Genomic DNA, 19708 nt, shown 5'->3' on the forward strand with positions numbered 1-19708 from the left:
ACTAAATCCAAATAACTCACAAAAAGTTGTTGCTTCAACTTCATTTGAGTAAATAAAAGTTTGTTATAATTGTTAGAAAATGAAAGTATTTTGCAGTGTTTCAGATTCTAACATAATGTTAGAATTTCAGAAGGATTATAGATTGGCAAGAAGAGACCACAGTCTCATATGCCAATGAAAGTGAAAGTCTCTCCGTCATGTCTGACTCTTTGTGACCCCGAGGGACTAAACAGTCCATGGAATTCTCCAGGCCAGAATACTGGAGTGGGTAGCCTTTCCCTTCTTCAGGGGATCTTCCCAACCCAGGGATCGAACCCAGGTCTCCAGCATTGCATGCATATGCCAATGGACACCCATATATATATGGAGTAACATTAAATTTCTCATTTAATTAAATGGTTCTGAACATAGGGCAGAAGCAGATGCATCCTTCCCCAGATGCATCCTTCCTGTGATCATGCATGATCATGCATCCAGCAAAACTAAGTCTCCTGAGCTCAGAGTCATGCTTTCTCTTTAGCACACATTTAGTTATTGATGCTTTCTAGTGTTCTTCCTGCACTTTTTGCCTTTCAAAGACTCAACTGATTCCTATTCATTATACCCACAGAATTCATTCCCTCACTTGTTTCAGATTTTTGATCAAATATTACCCTATCAGACCCAGATTACTCTCTATAAAATGTATCTTTGGGGACTTTCCTGGTGGTCCAGTGGTTAAGAATCCACCCTCCAATGCAGGGGAGGTAGGCTTGATCCCTGGTTGGGGAACTAAGATCCAACATGTGGCAGGGCAGCTAAGCCCATGTGTAGCCCCCAGAGAAAGGCCAAGTGATGCAGGGAAGAGTCCACACACCACGGTGAACACCCAGTGCAGCCAAAATGCTTTTTAAAAAGTGTTCTCATCATTTCTCTATCTCTTAAATCCTATTTTATTTCTCTTCAAAGTACATATCACCATATTATTTGTCTGGCTTTCATTGTTTGCCTCCCCAACCCCATCAGAATATAAACTTTCTAAAATCAGAGACTTGCCAGTTTTGTTCACTGCTATATTCCTAGAACAGAAAACAGTGCCTGGTAGACAGGAGCCCCTCAATAAATATTTGCTTAATACATGAATAAATAATTTGTGAAGAATAGAATCAATTCTATTTTAGGTAGTGAAGCTTGGAAACCTGGGTTAAAAATGAAGAAAGAGATTTAGCAGCTACTCCCTTAGCTGCGATAAGTGAATCTAAATAAAACTGGTGGGAATAGGTGAGTTCCTTCAGGTAAATAAAAAGTACTAAGAGACAATAAAATGGGACTAAGAGAAATATCATAGAACCGTTGGTCTTGTGTGAAGATATAGAAGACAATTCAGTTAAAGCTATGGGCAAGAGGCCATCAGGAAAATAATGATCCTAAGGCATAAAGTTCCAAGAGGCAGAAGATGCTCAATCAAGACCAAACCTACAGAAGAGCCAGATGAGGAGCAGCTGGATTGGTCAGAAGTCATTGATGACCTCTGAAAGCCCATTTTTGGAATAATATGGCAGAAACCAAGTCTCAGTAACTTGAGATATGAAGTGGGGGGTAAAAAATGTGGAGGTAGACAGTCAACAGTCTCCATGCCCCCTGAGCTTCCAGAATACCTGAAATGCTTGTTGAATAAGTGACCACATAGATAAATGAGTGAATACAATTTTCTCCCCCAAACCAAGATTGGTACATAAATTGTAGCTGAAGTCATGAGATTAAAATGGTAAACAAACATGTTTTTCAACAACATAGGTTGCATAAGGTATTTCCCTAATCAAAATCAATTTTCTCAGTAGTTTTCCCTCGGCAAACACACATTTTATTCCTGCAACTCATTTTTAAGTGAGCTCCTATGACTTTCATTTGTACCTTGTTTTTGTGGTTTTTGTTTTGTTGTTGTTTAAAATGCATTCTTGGTTAATGGAGCCTTTAGAAATTTTCCTGGAGCAACTCTGTCTCAGTGGGGCTTGACTCCTGCATTCTACCGAACTGAGAGCCTCTCAGTTAAGCTCCATTTATTTAGCTTCTCAGGTATGCCAGAGGCAACCCTGCTGCATGAAGGACCATGTCCTGAAGTGAACTAAAAAAAGGCCTAGTTAGGAAGGTAACATGGTAATAAAACATACGTAAGATTAAAAATCACTCAGCTTTCCATAAGAACCACCACCAATTAGTCACAAGAATAGTGGGGCTTAAAAATAAATTATAATTAAATTTCTTGCTTTTCTGAACCCACAGCAAATTTATCTTAGTCTGTCCCTAGGGTCTCATACAAGCGTGTGCATCAAAATCACCTGGAGGAGCTTTCAATCACAGACTGTTGTACTATACTCTCCTGGTTTCTGATTTAGTGGTTCCAGGTGGGGACAGATAATTTGCACTTCCAAGTTTTCAAGTGGTGTGGATGCTGCTGGACAGAACCACACTTCCAAAAGCTACTCATCTATGCAAACTGTACTACACATTTTCATAACTTTCCCCCCTACTTTTCTGTTGTCCCACAGGGAAAAAGAGTCAAATTCTCATCCCAGCACTACTTCCCATGGTTTTCTTGTGGAAAAAAAAAAATTGACAAGCTTTAAAAGCAAGAACAAAGTGATGTTAGGAGTAACCAAGCCTGGGTTTTCAGCTTCTACTCATTTTTAAGTGGAATGAAGGTTTTACCTTAGTCCAGTGGACTTTAGTATCCTTAAGAAAAAGAAGATGGTGGGATCACTGTCCTGATATCATATTGTACTTCAAAGCTAAAGTAATCAAAGTATCATGGTATTGACAGAAAAATACACACAGATCAATGAAACAGAACTGAGAGCTCAGAAACAAATTCACACATATATGGACAGTTAATTTACAACAAAGGAGCAAAAAACATACAATGGAGAAAGGACAGTCTCTTCAATAAATGGTACTGGGAAAACTGAACAGCCACATACTAAAGAACAAAAATAGACCATCATCTTACATCATACACAAAACTCAGCTTTAAAGAATTGAATGTAAAACCTGAAACCATGAAACTCCTGGAAAAAACACAGACATTACACTCTTTGACACTGGTCTTAGCAATATATTTCTAGATACGTCTCTTCAGGGAAAGGAAACAAAAACAAAAATAAATTTCCAGTATTCTTGCCTGGAGAATCCCATGGACAGAGGAGCCTGGCAGGTTACAGTCCATGAAGTCGCAAGAGTTGGACACGACTTAGCAACTAAACCACCAGCACCACATCAAACTCAAATGCTTTTGCAGGCAAAGGAAACCATCAACACCAAGAAAAGACAACCTCCAACAGGAGAAGACATTTGCAAGTCAAGTATCAAATAAGGCATTAACATCCAAAATATGTAAAGAACTCATAAAACTCAACAACAAAAAGCCTGATTCAAAAATGGGCAGAGGATCTGAATAGACATTTTTCCAAGGAAGACATACAGAAGGCCAACAGGCATATGAAAAAGTGTTCGACATCACTAATTACTAGGGAAATCAAAACCATGAGATATCACCTCCTACCCATTAGAATGGATACTACCAAAAAGGCGAAAAACAACAATCACTGGCGAGGATGTGGAGAAAAGGGAACCCTCACACACTGTTGTTGGGAAAGTAAATTGGTGCAGCCTCTGTGGAAAATAGTATGAAGTGAAGTGAAGTCACTCAGTCGTGTCCGACTCTGCGACCCCACGGACTGTAGCCCACCAGGATCCTCTTCCATGGGATTTTCCAGGCAAGAATACTGGAGTGGGTTGCCATTTCCTTCTCCAGAAACCAGTACGGAGGTTCTTCAAAAAATTAAAAATATGTATGTATCGATCCAATCTTCCGATTTATCTGCTCCTCCCACCCTTTACACCCCATAACCGTGAGTTTATTTTCTACATGTGTAACTCTATTTTAGTTTTTAAGAATATATGTGTTTAAAAGTTCATGCGTAGCCTTTTTTTCAGTTTCCACCTATAAGTGACATCATGTGATATTTGTCTTTCTCTGCCTGACTTACTTCACTCAGTATGAGACTCTAGGTCCATTCATGTTGCTGCGAACTGCATATATATAAAATAGATAAATAATAAGGGCCTACTGTATAGCACAAGAAACTCTACTCGGTACTCTGTAATGGCTTATGGGGGAAAGAATCTAAAAAAGAGTGGATATATGTATTTGTATAATAGATTCACTTTACCGTACACCTGAAACTAACAATGAAAAGGACACCTTTTTTTAGGTGTTAGTTCTAGAAGGTCTCACCCTGCTTATTTAACTTATATGCAGAGTACATCATGAGAAACGCTGGACTGGAAGAAACACAAGCTGGAATCAAGATTGCCGGGAGAAATATCAATAACCTCAGATATGCAGATGACACCACCCTATGGCAGAAAGTGAAGAGGAACTCAAAAGCCTCTTGATGAAAGTGAAAGTGGAGAGTGAAAAAGCTGGCTTAAAGCTCAACATTCAGAAAACGAAGATCATGGCATCCGGTCCCATCACTTCATGGGAAATAGATGGGGAAACAGTGGAAACAGTGTCAGACTTTATTTTTCTGGGCTCCAAAATCACTGCAGATGGTGACTGCAGCCATGAAATTAAAAGACGCTTACTCCTTGGAAGGAAAGTTATGACCAACCTAGGTAGCATATTCAAAAGCAGAGATATTACTTTGCCAACAAAGGTCCGTCTAGTCAAGGCTATGGTTTTTCCTGTGGTCATGTATGGATGTGAGAGTTGGACTGTGAAGAAGGCTGAGTGCCGAGGTCCAGCCCCGGCTGATCCAGGGTATTCAAAGGAGAGACGGCTAGGCGACCTATTCAAATGTTAATTAGAGATAATAAAGAGTAATAGAATGAGGATAGCTCAGTAGGAAAATTCAGTGGAGAAAAGAAGCTGAGTGGCTTGGTTTACGCGGAAAATCAATATAACCCGTGACACCAGGTTAGCTCTGACCACGGAGGCCGCAGGCGCCCTCTCGAATAGCGGAAGGTGCCCCACCTTAGACACCTTCTCGAGTGGGTCTTAGAAGCCCAGGCAAATAAATGGTCGCAGAGGACATCCGCGCTCCAGATGGACACTCAGCTGGAAGTTAAAGGGAAGAATGACATGGGGAGACCAAGCGTTGGTGAGCAAGCCCCATAGCTTTATTTTCAACAGGGGCTTTTAACCCTAAGTTACACATAGAGGATAATAGGGGATGCAAAATCAGCAGTCTTTCATGCTTATCAAAAACCAGGGTTTCTTTCCTGCAGATTTATCATATACAAATGGTTTAGGTGATTTACATCATCTTCTGGCCAGAGGCCTATTAACATTTTATGACTCTTGACAAGGACTTATCAACAAAGACTTATTTTCTCTAAGAGTAATTATTTTAAGGTTTGGCGCCATCTTCCGAAGATAAGATTACGTTCCTACAGGATGGATGTGTAATGGGTTTACAAAGTAAAGAATTTACTACCTTAAGGGTCTAAAGTTACTAACACCAAGGCCACTACTTATTTTTTCTACATACCAACTATATTAATTAATGCACATTCAAGGATACAATTCAGGGGATGTGAAAACTTGGCAACAAACATTGGCTCATCAATGAAATCTTTTACTAGTTTTATTCTGACAGTTTCTAATTCTCTGAGAGGCTCTAAGCTATTTGAATATCTTAAGCTTCCCGTGCCTCTGGAGGCTGGGAGACTGTAAACAATCGTATGCATAGCTGTAGGTGTCCGGGTAAACTTGTCAGGTGAGTTAGAGAGCCATCTGAGGGGTTTGGATTTAAACACTCCTAATAGCCCAGGAACTTTATTAATTGGAGCTGTAAGTTAACTCTTTGACAGAGAGAGTGAGATGGTGGTGGGGGACAGCCCCCAGTAAAGTCAGAGGTGAGAGCACAAAGCAATAAAGTAGGCAGACTCTGGTTTTGGGGGGGTAGATGCTCGAGAATATCCGGGGGCACTCCCGAGGCTCGATCCCGCCTTTGCGTATGCCGAGCCTCCTTCCTCATGACCTTTGTCACGAGTGGAATGTCTCTCGCCGGCTCCCGGCAGCTGAGCACTGAAGAATTGATGCTTTTGAACTGTGGTGTTGGAGAAGACGCTTGAGAGTCCCTTGGACTGCAAGGAGATCCAACCAGTCCATTCTGAAGGAGATCAGCCCTGGGATTTCTTTGGAAGGAATGATGCTAAAGCTGAAACTCCAGTACGTTGGCCACCTCATGTGAAGAGTTGACTCATTGGAAAAGACTCTGATGCTGGGAGGGATTGGGGGCAGGAGGAGAAGGGGACGACAGAAGATGAGATGGCTGGATGGCATCACTGACTCGATGGACGTGAGTCTGAGTGAACTCTGGGAGTTGGTGATGGACAGGGAGGCCTGGCGTGCTGTGATTCATGGGGTCGCAAAGAGTCAGACACGACTGAGCGACTGATCTGATCTGATCTAGAATGTCTTGTAGGTCTTCATAGAACCGTTCAACTTCAGCTTTTTCAGCATTACTGGTCAGGGCATAGACTATGATACTGAATGGCTTGCCTTGTCGTTCTTGAGATTGCATCCAAGTACTGCATTTCAGACTCTTGTTGACTATGATGGCTACTCCATTTCTTCTAAGGGATTCTCACCACAGTAGTAGATAAAATGGTCATCTGAGTTAAATTCACCCATTCCAGTCTATTTTAATTTGCTGATTCCTAAAATGTTGACATTCACTCTTGCCATCTCCTGTTTGATCACTTCCAATTTACCTTGATTCATGGACCTAACATTCCAGGTTCCTATGCAATATTGCTCTTTACAGCATCAGACTTTACTTCCATCACCAGTCACATCCACAACTGGGTGTTTTTATTGCTTTGGCTCCGTCTCTTCTTTCTTTCTGGAGTTATTTCTCCACTGATCTCCAGTAGCATATTTGGCACCTACCCACCTGGGGAGTTCCTCTTTCAGTGTCCTATCTTTTTAGCTTTTCATACCGTTCATGGGGTTCTCAAGGCAAGAATACTGAAGTGGTTTGCCACTCGCTTCTCCAGTGGACCGCATTTTGTCAGAACTCTCCACCATGACCCGCCCGTCTTGGGTGGCCCTGCACGGCATGCCTCATAGTTTCATTGAGTTAGACAAGGCTGTGATCCATGTGATCAGATTGTGTTTTTCAGGCTGTCTGCCCTCTGATGGATAAGGATAAGATGCTTATGGAAGCTTCCTGATGGGAGAGACTGACTGTGGTGGAAACTGGGTCTTGTTCTGATCAGCGGGGCCATGCTCAGTAAATCTTTAGTTTTCTATTGATGGGTGGAGCTGTGTTCCATCCCTGTTATTTACCTGGGGCCAAACTATGGTGGAGATGATGAAGATAATGGCGACCTCCTTCAAAGGATCCCATGCATGCACTGCTACACTCAGTGCCCCCAACCCTGCAGCAGGCCACTACAAACCCACACCTCCACCGGAGACTCCTGGACATTCATGGGCAAGTCTGGGTCAGTCTCTTGTGGGGTCACTGCTCCTTTCTCCTGGGTCCTGGTGCACACAAGGTTCTGTTTGTGCCCTCCAAGAATCTATTTCCCAGTCCTCTGTAAGTTCTGGCAGCTCTATGGTGGGGTTAATGGCGACCTCCTCCAAAAGGGCTTATGCCACACCCAAGTCTGCTGCACCCAGAGCCCCTGTCCCTGTGGCAGTCCACTGCCGATCCATACCTCCACAGGAGATGCTCAAACACTCTTGAGAGTCCCTCGGACTGCAAGGAGATCCAACCAGTCTATCCTAAAGGAAATCAGTCCTGAATATTCATTGGAAGGATGAATGCTGAAGCTGAAACTCCAATGCTTCAGCCACCTAATGCAAAAAGCTGATTCATTGGAAAAGACCCTGATGCTGGGAAAGATTGAAGGTGGGAGGAGAAGGGGATGACAGAGGATGAGATGGTTGGATGGCATCACCAACTCAATGGACATGAGTTTTGAGTAAACTCCAGGAGTTGGTGATGGACAGGGAGGCCTGGCGTGCTGCAGTACATGGGGTCACAAAGAGTCAGACATGACTGAGCAACTGAACTGAAATTAACAATATTATAAATCAATTATACTTCAGTACAAAAATGTTTTAATTAAAAATAGAACTATTACATGATCCAGCTATTCTACTTCTGTATATTCATCTGAAGAATATAAAAACATTGATTTGAAAAGACATATGCCCCCTATGTTCATTGCAGCATTATTTACAGATAGCAAAGATATGGGAACAACCTAAGTGTTCATGAATGATGAATGGATGAAGATATGGGATATTATATAATACTGCTGCTGCTGCTAAGTCGCTTCAGTCATGTCAGACTCCTAGCAACCCCATGGACTGCAGCCTACCAGGCTCCTCTGTCCATGGGATTTGCCAGGCAAGAGTACTGGAATGGGTTGCCATTGCCTTCTCCATTATATAATACTCAGTTCAGTTCAGTCGCTCAGTCGTGTCCAACTCTTTGCGACCCCATGAATCGCAGCATGCCAGGCCTCCCTGTCCATCACCAACTTCCGGAGTTCACTCAGACTCACGTCCATCAAGTCAGTGCCATCCAGCCATCTCATCCTCTGTCGTCCCCTTCTCCTGCCCATAATCCCTCCCAGCATCAGAGTCTTTTCCAATGAGTCAACTCTTCACATGAGGTGGCCAACGTACTGGAGTTTCAGCTTTAGCATCATTCCTTCCAAAGAAATCCCAGGGCTGATCTCCTTCAGAATGGACTGGTTGGATCTCCTTGCAGTCCAAGGGACTCTCAAGCGTCTTCTCCAACACCACAGTTCAAAAGCATCAATTCTTCAGCGCTCAGCTTTCTTCACAGTCCAACTCTCACCTCAGTCATAAAAAAATAAGATGCAATATTGTCATTTGCTACAACAGGGATGGACCTTGAGGGGATTATGCTAAATGAAATAAGAGAAAGACCAGTATTATATGATTTCCCTCATATGTGGAATATAAAATAAAATAAACAAGCAAAATAAACACACAGATACCGAGAACATATTAGTGATTACCAGAAGGGAAGTGGGTTGGGGCAGGGCAAAATGGATAAAGAGGATTAACCATATGGCAGTGAATGGAAACTAAACTTCTGGTAGTGTATACAGAAGCTTAAATATAATGTTGAATATATTAAACTTATATGTTATAAACCAATATTACCTTAATAAAGAAAGAAAAATAAAGATTTTAGTGCCTCTTAGAAAATAAGAACTCAACTGAAATCATAATTGAACTATCTAGCACTAAAATGTGATTCTCTTTCACTTGCAAAATGCCCATAAAATAAATACTTGACCCCATCAAAATAAAATGACAGAAAAAAATGACACTCAATTGCCACACACACTGATTTTTCTATTTTTATTTTATTTTTCAGCACACTTAAGAGTCTAAACAATCTAAAGTTAGACTGTGGTGCTTAAACTGGTCCTTTACTTTTCTTTTCTTCCTTTACTTAAGGTATTGACAAAGAGTAGGGCATCATAAGCTGGGCATAATCTGACTATGTGTGCAGAGCTGATGGGTAAGTCATGTGAGGCTCTAAATGAGCTTCTTACCTGCTCTATACCTGAGCAATTCCAAAGATGTTAGGGTTACGTTGGTAAAAACATTTATAAGAACAAATTAATATTCGAAGAGGTACCAGCTGTAGATTTCTGCTTATTTTCCAGTTCTAAAAAGCAAAGATTAAAAGTAAAATTAAGGCACTACTCAATAAATATTTTAAACATTTACAGTATTTTAAGTAAATAAAATAAATATTAGCTTTCTCAGAGATTTCAGAATATTGATTTCTAAAGTACATACTAAACTGTTTATGTTTGATTTGCTCTTTTCCCACACACAAATAAACAAACTTAACTAGTTAACAAGGGCATGCTGCTGTGTGCTGTGCTTAGTCGCTCAGTTGTGTCTGACACTTTGTGACCCCAAGGACTGTAGCCCACCAGGCTCCTCTCTCCATGGGATTCTCCAGGCAAGAATCCTGGAGTGAGTTGCCATTCCCTTCTCCAGGGGATCTTCCCAACCCAGGATCAAAGCCAGGTCTTCTTCACTGCTGGTGGATTCTTTACTGCCTGAGCCACCATTGAAGCCCTAAGAAGGGCACACTCAACACTAAATAAAGTTCAAATGATAAAATATTATCTAGGCTTTTATCCAAAGATATTATTGTATTGCCTAGTTGCAAAGTTTCTGGGATGAAGGCAAAAAAATGATACAGAATCCACACAAACCTGATTCTGATCTACAGGAATGTTAAACTGATCAATAAACAGAGACTAACTGAACACTTCGATACACATCTCAGTTTTAACTAGCATCCATTTCTCATGGAAATTAATCTTCCTAAAACTCTGTTTATTGTCTGCAATGTTCATTAAGATTTTCACAGGCTAGGTTTCAGGAAAGTTGATCAATATATGACTTAAGTTTTTGTACTTACAATATCTCTCATGTTACTTCTATATGTACAAATAAGGAATTTTAGAATATATACACTAAGTTGGTGTACATGTTCTAACCACTTCAATTCAGTTCAGTTCAGTCATTCAGTCATATCCAACTCTTTGCAGCCCCATGGACTGCAGCAGACAGGCCTCTCTGTCCATCATCAACTCTCAGAGTTTACTCAAACTCATGTCCATTGAGTCGGTGATGCCATGCAACCATCTCATCCTCTGTTGTCCCCTTCTCCTCCCACCAACAATCTTTCACAGGGTCTTTTCAAATGAGTCGATTTTTCGCATCAGGTGGCCAAAGTATTGACCTCTTAGTGTACATGTTCTGATCACTATATTTGAAATAATGGCAACCTCAAAGCTTACCATTTATTTGCTTTATAAACAACTTCTGAGGTCAACACAGGTCTCAGTGAGAGAGTCCAAAACAGAGTCAGTTTAATTGGTTGATAACGCTGCTTAGTTTTATCATTAACCAACCCACTGGGCTATCATTATCACAATCCACAGTAAGAGATTTCATTACTGTTCTGTTCACTCTTCCATAAAAGAACACCCTGGGCCTATTTAAAGGTTAAAGAACCTAAATACAGCTATTAATCCACTCTCAAGAGAGTAATAACCTTTCAACCTTGGTGATAAATCAATGAAGAGCGAAAGGCTCAGAGAATACATGGCACTATTCTAATGATAAAATATTTTGGATGAGGGTGAAAATTGGAATCTTTACAAATCTGACTTATTTCCTAGAAGTTTATGTGATCAACCAGGAAACATGACTGAAATTCCCTAATGGGAATCTTATTTTTTGTCTGTCAGCACCCATTTCCCACCAGCTGGCACAAAAGCCCACCTCTTCCTTTAAGGAACTGCCTATTCTCCAATTTCAGTGCAAATGCTATGAAAGAGAGAGGGCAACTGATCCCACTACCATAGCCATGTAAGCACATGACCCAAGAGCTTCCAAGAAAACCGATAATCATCAGCCCCAAAGCTTTCCCTGAATCTGTTGAGAGAGGGAAGCGCTCCCTCCACAGCCAGAAGACACAACTGAAAGAACTCTAACCTGAGAGCAAGGGTGCCCCCAGTGGCTCAGTGGTAAAGATCCACCTACAGAGCAGGAGCCACAGGAGATGCAGGTTCGATCCCTGGGTCTGGAAGATCCCCAGGAGAAGGGCATGGCAACCCACTCCGGTATTCTTGCCTGGACAATCTCATGGACAGAGGAGCCTGGTGGGCTACAATCCACAGGATCACAAAGAGTAAGACACTACTGAAGCAATTTAGCACACATGCACACAATCTGAGAGAAAAGCCAAAACAAAGGAAACCAGGAAGACAAATTCTGGATGAATAAATTTGGATACCCAACCCAGCATGATTAAATATTTATTCAGCCAAACTTATCCCTAGACCTTCTTCCTTACCTTAGTTAGTGTGTGAGGTGGGTTTCTTTTACTTGCAGCTATGAGTTATGACAAATTACAAACAACCAAAAACCTGTACCCTATTAGGCAAAAGTGTCAAAGATACAAGGATATATAAGAAACAATCCCTGCTCTAAGACTCTTTCAGCAACTAGTTGGAAATGTAAGATATAAACACAAAAAAATAACTAGAAACATAAGGCTCAATCCAATGATGTGTTCTGCATGGGTGCAGAGAAAAGACACATCACCAGAAGTTGCATATGAAGCAAGACTTCACAATATAACAAAACAGGTTTTAAGGGTTTTAAGGATGTCTAGGATGTGGCTACCTGGAGAAGATACAAAAAGACATTTATTAATAGAAAAGGTTAACTATGAGAGCAGCAATTCAAGAATGTTCATTTTGTATTGGGGAAACAATATCCTCTATATATAAACAATACACAGATCATAAAATGTTGACTCATGGGACATCAACAATAAATATTAGTCCAAAGATAAAAAGAATCCATAAGTAGTTGTACAATATCAGACACATTATATATAATAATTCAAATCTACTCTATATGAGATCAAATTGATTAATTAGCTTATAATGGTTAAATGTTGAAATGGTACTTAAAGAACTAATGACAAAAGCTGAAATCTAAATGTGGCCTTTCCATATACATAGTAGATAACCCTCTCATCTAACAAGCTATTCCTGTCGACGACTGTAACACATCTCATCGAGAACTAAAGGCTATCAAAATATACCATGCTACATGCACTTCACTCAGCTTCTGTTTAAGAAACCAGGACAAAGAGCAGAGCCATGAACCAAGAGGAGGAGGTTGAAGAAAGACAAACACAAACCAAGGAAGCAAGCGTGGCCATAGAGTGATCCAGTTCTCTTTGTCCGGTTTCTCCATGAGGTGAAAAGTTCATAACAGAAACTATTAAAAGCATTTCCTATTTCTGCCGTAGTTTTAGCCATTTTCCCTCGTGTCTTTAAGAAAACTGCATGAGCAGAATTTGACTTGGCACTTGCTGCAAGCAGGAATGCAAGATGTCTGTGTTCCTCATTCCTCTTCTGGAGGGTATTATTGTTTAATTAGAATATAATATTTTATTTAAATTTTTTAGTATCTTATTTTACCAAAAGCCATTATCAGCTTTGTATTGAACAACTTGTGGTTATTCTCTGAGTTAATAATTACTATTTACAACATCATATCTCTCACGGCTATTAATTGCTTCCTGGAAATTTTACTGAGAAAAATGGACTCAATATAATTCCTTGGTAATACACTTTTCCATCTAAAGTCACTGAACTCAGCGATGCTTACATGAGAAAAGAAAGCCTCTAATACTTGACTCTTGATACCATTTAAGTTTCTATCTCCATTTGTGGCACTGTCACCAGTGTGACATATGTTTCTACTTGTGTAACATACATCCATCTGAAATAAGCATTTACAAAGGAATTATGACACACAGAGTAGACATGTCTTCAGAAACCTCAACTAATAAAACCTCGTAACTCTATCTTAAATACTGCTTTATTGTTTACAGTTAGAAATTGAAACGCTTAAACATCCTTTTTATCAAGCCAAAGTCAGAGAAGAACAAAATGAGTTGGTTTATGATTTTATATCTTTTTAGCAAAAAGCTTTAAAATGTGAAATGCTATACTAAAGTCTAATTTTCACTCTTTAGTCTCTACAGTGAAATGCATTATTTCATAAAGGAAATAAACATGATTATAATCCTCTCCATATTTTAAGGAAAAGTAGCCTTACACTTTAAGTTTGAAAATGCATGCTTACTAAGTTTTATATTCATTGAATGGTGGAATTGAGAGTTGTTTTTAAAATATGCCTGAGTGACAACTACCATATTTTAAGCTTTAAGAAATCAAAAAGTATCAAAATATATATTTATATTATAGTATAAAGCAGAGCTTTGGATAAAGTTTCAGTATTTCATGAAGTGCAAGGACTAGGAAAGAAGAGATATATGTCTTTCTTTGTTATTAGGAAAGGTATCATGGTAGACAGGAAAAAGGCTCCCCCAAAATATCCAGGTCTTAAACTCTGGAACCTGTGACTACATATGTTATCTTACATGGAAAAAGAGACTTTGCAGGTGTGATAAAATTAAAGATCTGCCGGCATCTAGCCCCGGCTGATCCAGGGAGTTCGAAGCGGGGACGGCGTCGGCGAGGATCAGGATACAATAGCTTCATTTAGATATTAATTAGAGATGTAAAGAGTAATAGAATGAGGATAGCTCAGTAGGAAAATTCAGTGGAGAAAAGAGGCTGAGTAGCTTGGTTTACACGGGAGACCAATAAAACTTCAAGACAAGAAGCTTGCACCACTTACGTAGGCCACAGGTGTCCTTCCGTTCTCCCAAGGGAGAGGAGACACTGAGGCCTCCCCGGTCGGATCTTAGAAGCCCAGGCATAATTAGTAAGCATGGCGGGTTCCGCGCTCCAGATGGAGACTCAGCCAGAATTTGAGAGAGAGAGCGACATGGGGAGACCAGTATTTCGAGAAACTGATCCCAATTCTTTATTTTCCATGGTCTACTTTTATACACTGAGATGTTATGCAAAAGTCATGCGGGGTCAGCAGTCCTGACTTTTATCAAAGTCAGGTGCTTCATACAAATGTATACAGAGGTCTTAGGGGTGTTACATCATCTTCTAGCCAGGGGGGCCTGCTGACAATTTATGACGCTCTCCTTGTGACAGCGGTCAGTCAACCAGGACACTTATTTCTCCAGGGGTGATTATTCTTAAAACAGATGCCACCCAAATAAAGTTACATTCCTATAGGGTGAGGGTATAGTGGGTTTTAGTTAAGGAAATAATTTACTTAGCCTAATGTCTAACATGATTAATATAAAAGGTTAATACTTATTTCTTCTATATATTCATTAATGTGTGTAAGGACAGTGGATATGGAGACTTAGCAACAAATATTGGCTCAACAAATGAAAAACCCTTCATCAATACAATTTCTAATCAGCCCACTATACTTATACTAATAGTTATCTAACTTCTCTAAAGAACCTGTTTTTAAAGGGTTTAAAGCATCTCGTGCCTCTCACGGTTGGGAGGCTGTGAGCAATCACATGTGGCCAGACAAGCCTGTCAGGCAGGCCAGAGAACCTTCAGAGGAGTTTGTAGGTTAAAACACTCTTGTCACGCCAAGGAGTTTTTATTAACTGGAGCTCTAGGTTAACTCCTTCTCCGAAAGAGGTGGTGGGGGACAGCCCCCCACCCCCCCCGTAAAGTCAGAGGTGTAGGTGAGAGCACAAAGTAGTAAAGTAGGCAGGCTCTGGTTATGGAGGTAGATGCTCGAGGATTTCCAGGGGGACTCCTGAGGCTCGATCCTGCCTTTGCGTATGTCGAGCCTCCTTCCTCATGACCTTTGTCACGGGCGGAGTGCCTCACGCCGGCCCCCCAACAAAGATCTTTAAAAAAAAAAAAAAAAAAGATTAAAAGGATCTCAAGATGGAGAGGTTAACCTGAATTATCCAGGTGGACCCAATTTCATCATAAGGACCACTGAAAGTGGAAGAGGGAGGCAAAAGAGAAAGTCCAAGTGATGTGGTCTGAGGAGGACTAGACTTGCCAATGCTGGCTTTGAGAATGGAGGGAGGAGACCTTGAGCCAAGGAAGGTAGGTAGCCACTAAATCCTGGAAAGAGTGAAAAAATGGATTCTCTCTTGGAGGAAAGAATCCTCCAGAAGGAATGCAGTCCTCCTGACACTGATTTTAGCACAATAACACTCATATTGGACTTCTGACCTACTAACCTACAAGCTAATACATTTTTGTTGTTAAAACATCAAGATTATTAGAAATTTGTTACAGCAGCAATGGGAAACAAATACTAGTATCATGTTCTGAATTAGCAGGACCACGAAAAGCCTGACTATGATAGCCACTCTCCCAATTAAGGAATCAAGGCACTCTGGAGCTAGAAGAGATTTTGAATCTACTCACTTCATTGTACAGATGAGGAAACTGGTCCAGATATAATGAAAAGGAAGGTGACTTACCTTAGGCCTCATAGTTAGAGGCAGAGACAGGACTAGAATCTAAGTTCACTAAACTCTAGATCGCTTTAGTCATAGAGTACCTCCCAGCTTCTTTCTCCAATGTAGTGTTTTGATTAGAGTTTAATAATAATTTGCAGAACTGTTTGGAAGAATGAACAGTTATTGGAAAGTGCACATATTTTCAAATAAAGCATAGAAGTTTATTGTTCTGCTATTCTAGTCTGTCTCCAACTGATCGCTAAAAATAGTGACTTTAATTATCCACATATCACTTGAAACTCAACATGTCTAAAATGAAACTTGAAGTCCTGCCCCAAATCAGATCCCTCTGGAACGTTCTGGGTTTCCCACATCCAATCAGTCACCGTGTTCTGCTCTCCTTCCTCCCTTGTGGCGCTTCCGTTCCTTGCATTTCTACTTCTACCCCTCACACCCCACCAGGCAAGCACTCTAACAGCTCTCTGTTCTTCACTTTCTCTTCCCTTCAAACTCCAATTACTCTAGCATAAATGATTCCTTCTAAATCCCAAATGATTCCTTCTAAAATTCTTTTTTATAGCATTGACTCATCCCCACACATTCAGGAGAACTCCATTTCCAAACAGGATCAAGTTCAAATTCTTTATTCTATCCTTTCACATGTTCACAGAATTTGACCCTAATATTTTTGTCTCTTTCTCCTACTCTGAGCCACAAATCACCTTAATTGATTCACTGCCTATAAACATGACTCATTCTCCTCCATACTGTTCTCTCCTCCTAGAATATCTTTCCTGCTTCCTTCTCCATGTATCTGAATTCTAACTATGTCAATGCCCTGCACAAGTTTCAGCATCTGCCTAGGCACTTCTTAGGCCTGACAACCTATAGCAATCTCATCTTACACTTTGAATCCCTAAAGCAACTAGTCTCATTTAACATTTTGAGTTTATAGCTAATGTCTTTTACATCTTCAGAGTTTCAACTCTTAGATTTTAACCATTTGAGACAAACTAGGTTCCCTATTTGTTTGCATGGTATTTAGCATCCAGACTTCCCTGCTTAAAGCAAGGTCTTAAATATTTATGTAATGACTGAAAGTGAAAATGAAAAGTGAAAGTGAAAGTCGTTCAGTCGTGTCCAACTCTGTGACCCCCATGGACTATACAGTCCATAGAATTCTCCATAGAATTCTCCAGGCCAGAATACTGGAGTGGGTAGCCTTTCCCTTCCCCAGGGGATCTTCCCAACCCAGGCATCAAACCCAGTCTCCCGCATTCCAGGTGGATTCTTTACCAGCTGAGCCACAAGGGAAGCCCTGAAAGTAAGTTTAAAAATACAAGATGAACATTCAGAATGACAACTCCTCTATTCCGCATAAGCACCAGGAATGACCACTCCTCTAAAGTTAACTGCTTCAATTAGGAAATGTAGCAATATTCAGTTTTGCTTAGGACAGTCCCGGCTTCCTGATTTTTCAGTTATTAAGAATGCTGTCTACTTTTACTCTCAAAAGAATCTTGACTTACATGATATACTATATATGGTCATTCCACCCTTAGGGCAGTTTGGACTGTAATAAGGGCAGAAATCAGAAAGAAAATCCTGCTCATGACTCAGCAACCCATCTAGCTATGCAACATTCTCTCCAGTACAGAGTGATAACTGCCCTCTCATCACCACCTCTGCATAATCAATGGCTTTTGAGTTTCACATGGGAGGTTCAAACATTCTGGTAATGCACAGCAGATAAATGTGCTGCAGTTGAATGCAATTTAAGATTCTTTAGAAGAAAAAAAAAAAATCATGTATACTGAATACAATTGTTAACTCTACCTAGCAGTTTAACAAAAGACTTCCTTAAAGGGAAAAGAGAATTCAATGAATTTCCATAGAAGTAGAAGCAATCAAGAGACAGTATGTGAGATCATTCATGATGCTGTTGTTGTTCAGTAGCCAAGTCATATACCGACTATAGATCACCAGGCTCCTCTGTTCACCACCATCTCCCAGTTTTTCAAATTCACATCCATGGATTCGGTGATGCTACCTAACCGTCTCATCCTCTGCCACCCACTTCTCCCAATCAATCTTTCCCAGCATCAGGGTCTTTTCCAATGAGTCAGTTCTTTGCATCAGGTGGCCAAAGTATTGAAACTTCAGCTTCAGCATTACTCCTTCCAATGAATATTCAGGGTTGATTGACTAGGATTGACTGGTTTGATCTCCCTGTTGTCCAACAGACTCTCAAAAGTCTTCTCCAACATCACAGTTCAAAAGAATCAATTTTTTGGTGCTCAGCCTTCTTTATGGTCCAACTTTCATAGCCATACATGACTACTGGAAAAACCATAGCTTTTACTAGATGGAACTTTGTCAGCAAAGTGATGTCTCTGCTTTTGAATACATTGTCTAGGTCTGTCATAGTTATCCTTCCAAGAAGCAAGCATCTATTAATTTCATGACTGCAATCACTGGCCACAGTGATTTTGGAACCCAATAAAATAAAAATCCGTCACTGCTTTCATTTTTATATTCTTCTATTTGCTGTGATGGGACCAGATGCCATGATCTTAGTTTTTTGAATGTTGAGTTTTAAGGCAGCTTTTTCCACTCTCCTCTTTCACCCTCATCAAGAAGCTCTTTAGTTCCTCTACATTTTCTGCCATTAGAGTGGTATCATCTGCATATCTGAGGTTGTTAATATCTCTCCTGGCAATCTTGATTCCAGCTTGAAATTCATCAAGCTGGAATCATGCTTGGCATTTCGCATGATGTACTCTGTATATATTAAATAAGCAGGCTGACGACATACAGCCTTGTTATGCTCCTTTCTCAATCTTGAACCAGTCAGTTGTTTCACACCTGGTTTTAACTGTTGCTTCTTGACCCACATACAGGTTTCTCAGGAGGCAGGTAAGGTGGTCTGGTACTCCCATCTCTTGAAGAATTTTTCAGTTTGTTGTGATTCACACAGTCAAAGGTGTTAGCATAGTCAATGAAGCAGAAGTAGATATTTTTCTGGAATTGCCTTGCTTTCTCCATGATGCAACAAAAATTGGCAATTTGATCTCTGGTTTCTCTACCTCTTCAAAACCCAGCTTTTACATCTGAAAGTTCCTATTTCATATACTGCTGAAGCCGACCTTGAAGATTTTGAGCATGACCTTGCCAGCATGTGAGATGAGCACAATTGTACATAAGTTTGAACCTTCTTAGACATTGTCCTTCTTTGGGATTGGAATGAAAACTGACCTTTCCCAGTCTGGTGGCCACTGCTGGGCTTTCCAAATATTCTGACATATTGACTGCTTTGATTTAGGTCATACCTGGATGGCTTAGCGGATTTCCCTACTTTCTTCAATTTAACCCTGAACTTTAGTCATGATCTGAGCCACAGTCAGCCAGGGCTTGTTTTTATGATCTTATAGAGCTTTTCCATCTTTGGTTGCAAAGAACATAATCAATTTGATTTTGGTACTGACCATTAATATCCACGTAGAGTCATCTATTGTGTTTTTGGAAGATGGTGTTTGCTGTTGCTAGTGTATTCTCTTGACAAAGCTGTTAGCCTTTGCCCAGCTTCATTTTGTACTCTAAGGCCAAATCTGCTTGTTATTCTGGGTATCTCATGACTTCCTACTTTTGTATTCCAATCCCCTATAATGAAAAGGACATCTTTTTTTGGAGTGAGCTCCAGAAGACCTTGTAGGTCTTCTTACAACTAGTCAGCTTCTTCAGCATCAGTA

At 40.4% G+C, this 19708-nt stretch overlaps 2 protein-coding genes across 2 annotated transcripts in view; both read right to left on the minus strand.

The window, feature by feature from the left end:
• SLC26A7 (solute carrier family 26 member 7) overlaps positions 1-19708 on the minus strand; it is a 187033-nt gene that overhangs the window by 162497 nt on the left and 4828 nt on the right. The window lies entirely within an intron of this gene.
• The window catches only part of LRRC69 (leucine rich repeat containing 69), an 84098-nt gene continuing 73728 nt past the window's right edge, over positions 9339-19708 (minus strand). The window contains exon 8 of the mRNA XM_055546698.1: positions 9339-9710. Within this exon, the coding sequence (XP_055402673.1) occupies positions 9600-9710 (111 nt within the window). The 3' untranslated portion in view covers positions 9339-9599. The remainder of the gene's footprint in view (positions 9711-19708) is intronic.

The sequence above is a fragment of the Bubalus kerabau genome, chromosome 14 (genome assembly GCF_029407905.1).
Source record: "Bubalus kerabau isolate K-KA32 ecotype Philippines breed swamp buffalo chromosome 14, PCC_UOA_SB_1v2, whole genome shotgun sequence".
Taxonomy (NCBI): domain Eukaryota; kingdom Metazoa; phylum Chordata; class Mammalia; order Artiodactyla; family Bovidae; genus Bubalus; species Bubalus kerabau.